The following is a 6,902-nucleotide window of genomic DNA, read 5'->3' as shown; positions in this document are numbered from 1 at the left end:
TGGCTGCTTAGAAATTAAGTGTTAACGAGCAGTTGGACAGGTGTACCTAATAAAGTGGCCGGTGAGTGTATAACTGTTATTAATTGATACTGGATCTTTTTTTTTTTTTTTACTTACCACAGTAATGAACAGGGAAATAGGAACGTTTGTATGCTTCATGTGCTTCTTTTTTTTTAACCATTATCATTTTCTCAGTTTTGAGTATATGGAAACAGTTCTATGGTCTAAGACTAAGGTAAAACATGTGCTTATACCCATCATACAAAAAGCTATGTTTAATATTAGTCAAACACCATACATCACAGCAGGATTGGAAGGCCCTCTAAATAGAGAGAAACCCTGCAGGAAAATATGCTGCAGTATGCAAGGGAGCTGCTACTTGGGCAACAATAACCCTGTAAAAGGCCAACGTTAACGTCCTGGGGTGGCCAAGTCCAGACCTCAATCTAATCCACTATTTGTGAGAGGGCCCGCTGCTGTTCACTTGAAGAGACCCATACTACACACTACTAGAGTTTGAGCCGTTTTGCAAAGAGACTGGGAAGGCCTGCATTGCTCAAATGAGCAAAACTTTGGTCTCTAACCAAGTAAATCAAAATAAATGTTGACATTTTGGGGGATACAACACTGAACACAGACAGACAACATCAATGCCCTAGTGCATTCATTTCATTAAATAATTTTATTTCTTTAAGAATAACTGAAGAAAATTGTTAGCAATTTCTGTACAATTGTTTCACCATTTTCCCTTGGATTTGCTGAAAACCTTGAATGATCAACAGGGCTGAGAAATGTTACGCTGCCACATAGTGCACTTTTAGCCTAAAAACAATATGATTAGTCCACAGGCATCCATCCGTTTCCTTCGAATGAATTCCAAGAAGTTCCTTAAGCCCCACTGTTGACTCCAGTTTCATTTTTCATTGGCTCTCCCTCTCAATCCCAGTTCAAAAAAAGAGGCACATTAGAAATACTGCCATTTTCCAAGGACTGTGTCTTTGATTGCATCGACAAACTGGACAGGCACCCAGTAGACCCAATATTGAGACGCTTCTGTTGGACCCAACTGAAAAGCCTACAAGTGGGAAAAAAAATGGTAAGCACGTTTAATGATTTTACAGATGTTCACATATTCTACAAACAAAGCTGTAAATAAACATTCAAAGACCTGATAGCAGTGTGTAATATACTGCCTCTACTAACACCTCTCAATCAAAAAGACACATTCCTTTGCAGTATATTACAGCCCACTTAATCCCCCCAAAAGCCATTGTGAAATGCAAAAAAGTATACATTACTTCTTTTCAATTTGTGAAAAAAAAAAAAGGAGTAAACAGGGTGGATCACAGATATAAATGATGGGCTTGCTGCTTTAGAGGAAAACCTCTTCTCTTCCTCATACATGATCAACTCCTCAGTGATGCAAAAACATGCCTTGAGCAAATAGCAAACACAACACAAACCAATGTCATTGTAATTCCACTATTCTGCACCTAGACTGTATCGGTCCAGTGTACGTACCGTGACCATGAAAGACAGCAGAACTATGCAGGAATAAACTGCCACATTGATATTTGGCTTTGCAGCCCAATCTCTCTAATTCATATGTTTAGTCAGTGGGAGGTGGTGGAAAACTTCAACAACAAGGAAGCATGTTGATATGAAAATAGTCTCACATTTTAAATGTCACGATCGGCCTTTTTTTTTTTTACTTGACTGCACTTGACATTGACATGACGTCCACATTATTATTCTGTCAGCTTTTAGTTTTAAGAGGACTTTCTGGTCTTGTTTACCTCCCATTCATCAAAACATCAAGTTCAAAAACACATGAGTTATTCAGCTGAGCTGTACGACACTCTCCTTAACCATAGTCTTTATGCTGTTATAATAACACTGTTTTGTTCTCTTAAAAAGAGATCTCTGAGATTTCACTTTCACAGACAAAGAAAGGGTTAATCTAGAGAAAGGGCTGACATTTCCTGCTCCATGGCAGAGCCCAAAACAGAAAACGACGAGCCCCATCACTCTGAAGCACACACACAGTCCAGCGACACTGCTCAACCTGCACTGTTCACTCACAAAAAATACCTTTCATAGACAAAAATAACCAAACCACACATTTCATACCACAACAAAAATATCAAGTCTGTTCTTTAGCTGTTCCCTATAAAATCATCATAGAAACTTTACCTTATTATTTTTCTTAGCTACATGACCCATCTGCACACTTGTGTCCACCTCGGAGTGTTTGGCATTCCAACTTTTCATAGAACAGATAAGTCTGACATGCAAGTAGCAGCAAGAACACTCACCATCATGTGGTAGTCCTCATGGCCTTCGATGGGTTCAGACACTACGTTTTTAATGGAGCCCATTGGGACTTTCTCTGTTCTCTCTGTAAAGATGAACACACACAAAAATGAAGACATTTTTAATACTCAGTATCTTTGTGTTGCAGTGAGTCTGACTGTAATCGTACCCTTTGTTCCGATCCACAGCTGATCCTGCTCCAGTTTGAATGTGAGTCTAACTTTTCCTCCGGACTTGTTAAACATCCCGGATAAAGGCACTGTTGGTAATCGTTCCTGTTAGCGAGAAGAAGAAGAAAAAAAGGGAGTCTTCGTGCCTGGTCTTAAAATCATATAGTTAACATACATCTGTGAAAACAGCTTTGAACTGCTGTGGCAGTCAACACAAGACAAAGAAAAACAGGGATTGACCTCCCTTCATCTGACCTGATCTTATCTTACCTTTGTTCCTTTAATAGAAGGCATTATGTCATCTGGTTTACCTTTGTCCAAAACTTTCCTGTGTTGCTGAAATAACAGTGCCAGGTTAATATCACAAAAGTCCATAAAAATGTTACTCTACTTTCCAAGAATGCCATCAATCTTACCTTTTGCCTGCATAAAGGCTCTTTCTTGTTTTCTTCAGCCTTAACTTCCTGCTGAACAGCCTCTTTGGGTGTATTCACAGCTAATACATCATTTATTGTAGATCCTACCACCATTATTTTTGCACCATTTGTTATCTTTATTTCACGTAGCGTCTTGTCCTCTGGAAGCAGTCCTTTGTACATCACTTTCTGCATTGCAGGCGGAAGACCTAGGAATACATAGGAGAGCATTTATTTGGAAGCTTTGCTCTTCACTCTAGACAGACTTTATTAAAGGTGTGTTCTTACCAGTGAGTGAGTGGATCCTCTCTTTTAGTTGGGCTCCGGTGTTGTCAACAGGAATTTTCAGATCATATTTATTCTTGTTCCAGATGATCTTCAAGTCCACCATCTCCTGATCGCCGTCTGCGTCGTCCCCATTGCTAATACTAGAGTCCTGAGTTGTGGCGTCTCCCGCATCTGTGTATGACGTAGTTTCTGTGTCAACTTTTTCAGCGTCCTCACAGAGTGGCTCGGCTTCTTTCGGCTTTGCCTCAGTTTCCATTATGACTTCTTCACTTCCTGGAACAGTATGAAAACATTGATTTGGATCCATTCAATGAAATTTAGTGCAAAAGTGTTAGTTCTCAAAATAGTGTGTCACACATTTTCCCACATAGATGCAGATTTTCAAAATACACATCTGGCCTGTCCTATTTTCCACAAAGAAAGTCAGCATGCGTGAGTTTTGTGACAATTACATTTAAACAATGAGGAGTACATACAGTCTAAACAAGACTAATATCTGTGTTTCAAGGAATCCTATCTGTTTTTTCTTTTGTTCAGCAATCACAATAAAATACAGCCAAATTAAGTGAAGGTTCAATTTAAATTGTCAAATTGTGAAATGTGTGCCGGACTGTAAGTAATAAGAGACACACACACACACACACACACACACACACACACACACACACACAAAGTGTGCTACAACTTTTCAGTTTCTCACGTTCCATCAAACCTTTACACCTTTAACTGAAATACAATAAGTTCTTATATTGGTACTCACACGTGATTTCTGCAGCGTTTATACTGGAGGTGGACCACTTTATCAGAAATAATAACCAAGTCCATTGCCTTATTTAACAATGAATACTCTTTCATGAAACAAAACATTAGAACAGAAATCCTATTTCACACAGTAAATTCCCAAAACTGTTTAAAAGTCTGTAGCGTTAGCTAATAAAAGTCTAGTTTCGCTTTTTTTTTCTCCCCCGTTTTTCTAGCTCTTTCCGTGGATGGCTGACTTTAAAAAAAGAGCTAGGCAGCATTTCTTAGCTGTGTGTTGAGTGAAGGAATAAATAAAAGCGAGCCACGTCTAATCCTAAAACAGACATGGTTCTTGAATGAAAATATTTGCAAAACACTGTGTGTTGTAGCTAGCTAATACGGTTGACGTTAACGTTATTGTGACTGGTTACAAAACTGGTCACGTTAACGTCAACTGTTTGTTGGTATCGTTACTTCGTTGTTACAATTAATAACCTAACCACATTTAGTTGAAACCTTAACAGAAAAAGTCAGCCAATTAAAACATAACAGTTGTTAAATCCTCTAATATTAACTTGAGTCATCCACAAATCCAGCTAAATCTGACTGCTGTTAGCAATCGTTAACGTTAGCTAGCTACAACACTGGTGAACGTTTAACGTTAGCTAAATAATAACGTTACGGAGAGACGTACATTTAGAATACACTGCATTATTAGCGTCATATATCAACATGTACATTCAAAACATATGTTATCCCATTAACAGTGTTCGGGTTTAATGTAAAGATATGAAAGAAACACTGCTGTATTTTCTCAATACCCACCATCCTGGGTCGCCATGATGATTGTGTACAATCTGTTGTAGGTTGAGGCAAAGAGAGTGCCGTTACAGAGAGCAGCAGGATGAGTCTGATATTTAGGAAGCAAAACTCGAGTACAACGAAAGTCGTGTTTAAGCACCCATTTACGTGTGACAACACTGCAAACAAAAGACAAACTATGGCATAATATGTAACGTTGCAGCTTTACTTAGCGTTACAACGTTAACACATTTGTAGGCTTACTTTCAGTTAGCCGGTGGACAGGAAGACAGAGTTAAAAAAAGTTGTTGTTTTTACTAACGCGGTTGTCTTTAAGATTAAGAAAATAATTTCTCAATATAATGTGGTCAAATCAATTAAGTCTGGTACAAAACAAAGATTTCCGTTCTAAGAATTGAAAACACGAACTGTGTAATGTACATAGATGGGAATGTAGTATAAGTTGTTTTTTTTGGCAAACACGGAAGTGAGTCGAAGTCAATCCTCTCGCTTTGCTAAACTTCTTTGTTGTTGTGGCAGCAAGAGTTTTTTTTACACATCCATGCAGCAGACACCGAGAGGTGGCAGTTTACTCAATAGCTATTGGTTGAGTTTTTCTTCTTCCTTCATATTGTAGGATGTTTGGGATATACAATGATGCATTATCGCCAGCTATTGGATTGTACGAAGCATCTCTATATGAAAATATAAAATGTAACCCCCTTCCCTCCGTTTATAAGCCTACTTTATCTTCGTGTCAAATTCACAAATTATTTATTAACATTACAATAATTGGAGAAATAGTGTCACTTACCCAGGCCTATATGATTCATATATTAGTCTATGCGCAATAGTTAGAGAACAAACTGTCTCTTTTTGTATAGGCTACACTTAATTATAAGAATATGATAATTGTGCCAGAAAAATGGGGACAAATAGACGATAAGAAAAGAATGATACAATATGCAGGTTGAACAATTTCAGACTCGTTAATGGACTCACATGACATGAACTACTTCTTATACCTACCACTTACTCTACTTTACTGTTAATTTGGCATGCTTTTTCTTATTGCTCTTTTATACATTATATAGTGAATTTAATGGTCATATTTATAAATGTATACATATATACTGACTATAATAATTGTTTACTTTAATTTTTAACCATCTTCTAAGTCAAATTAAGGCAATTTATCTTTGTGGTGATTTCAATAGCAGGACAGCGGCTTTTAATTATTAATTAATTGAAAGAAGTGGATGAAGTTTACTCCGGAGATTTTTTGAATGATTTTTTAAACATGGGGCCTTTTGCAAGCATAGGGAGTCAATGATTGGGTTTCTAAAGTGGTTAAAATGGTTAACCAAATGGTTATTACAGCTACATCTGTGAGGGTTAAAGCTGTGCTTTACTTTATACTTGCATCATGTGACTGCTTACAATGTGACTTCTTTGAAGTATAAGCTGAGCTCCAAACCAATTAATTAGGTTTGCAAACAGTATGGGTGTAATTGGAGAAAGATAGTTCCAAATCATTCTTTACTTTTGTTAAAACTTCTAATAAAGCATGAGGTTTGTTATTGTAAAGCCCCCTCAGGACAGTCTTATCTTCTGATTTACAACAATCTTGATTGGAAAATGACTTAGACCTTAGAGAACAACAAGAACATCTAGATCACTGCCATAGTAGTTTCTGCAAATTGATCAACAGCAACGTTTCATTCAAACCTCAAGTCCACAGAGAATTTGGTCTGCAATCATTAAATGGGAAAATGTAAGTGCTAGGGCCAGGTGGTAATACTGTGACTGGCTGTCTCAGAGATTTTTCAGTGATACTTCAGATTTTGATGAATAGTATCATAAAGAAATATGTTAAAGAAAAAAGGTAAGAAAGCCAAATATTAAAGAGGCAATATTACGTAAGTGAGAACCTAAAATAAGGATCTCACTAGGATAGTGAAGTTCAAATGGCTATCAATAAAAGTAAAACTGGGGAAAGCAACTGGACTTGAAATATTAAACAAGTTTTGAATTGGGTGACAACATGTTGTGTATTATAAACCTGAGACCAAAACCCCCCGGTGAGGACCCAAGGGTACCATTAAATTACAGAGGAATCAGCCTCATGAGCAGAGTCTGTGTTCTACTTAATGAGAGGCTCATGTTATATCTG

At 37.4% G+C, this 6,902-nt stretch overlaps 1 protein-coding gene across 2 annotated transcripts; it reads right to left on the bottom strand.

The window, feature by feature from the left end:
* Nucleotides 1-663: 663 nt before the first annotated feature.
* ubfd1 (ubiquitin family domain containing 1) lies at nucleotides 664-4,978 on the bottom strand. Of its 2 annotated transcripts, none has more exons than XM_034895017.1 (7): nucleotides 4,754-4,978; nucleotides 3,188-3,460; nucleotides 2,900-3,108; nucleotides 2,754-2,819; nucleotides 2,483-2,588; nucleotides 2,316-2,398; nucleotides 664-1,075 (listed from the first exon to the last, which is right to left on the bottom strand). In XM_034895017.1, the coding sequence occupies exons 1-7, from the start codon at nucleotides 4,767-4,769 to the stop codon at nucleotides 965-967; spliced, it is 864 nt and encodes a 287-aa protein (XP_034750908.1). In that variant the 5' UTR covers nucleotides 4,770-4,978; the 3' UTR covers nucleotides 664-964. The 2 variants fall into 2 exon arrangements, with proteins under 2 accessions (XP_034750908.1, XP_034750909.1); XM_034895018.1 differs by lacking the exon at nucleotides 4,754-4,978 and adding an exon at nucleotides 3,948-4,105.
* Nucleotides 4,979-6,902: the final 1,924 nt, after the last annotated feature.

The sequence above is a fragment of the Etheostoma cragini genome, chromosome 15 (genome assembly GCF_013103735.1).
Source record: "Etheostoma cragini isolate CJK2018 chromosome 15, CSU_Ecrag_1.0, whole genome shotgun sequence".
NCBI lineage: Eukaryota > Metazoa > Chordata > Actinopteri > Perciformes > Percidae > Etheostoma > Etheostoma cragini.
This window is presented reverse-complemented; position numbering and strand designations above follow the sequence as displayed.

What these genes read in the sequence shown, in the direction of transcription:
- ubfd1 (XM_034895017.1), bottom strand. An exon ending in AGCCTTTATGCAGGCAAAAG is followed by an intron (nt 2,820 to 2,899) that starts GTAAGATTGATG and finishes CTGTTATTTCAG; the next exon opens with CAACACAGGAAAGTTTTGGA. An exon ending in CTTCTATTAAAGGAACAAAG is followed by an intron (nt 2,589 to 2,753) that starts GTAAGATAAGAT and finishes TCTCGCTAACAG; the next exon opens with GAACGATTACCAACAGTGCC.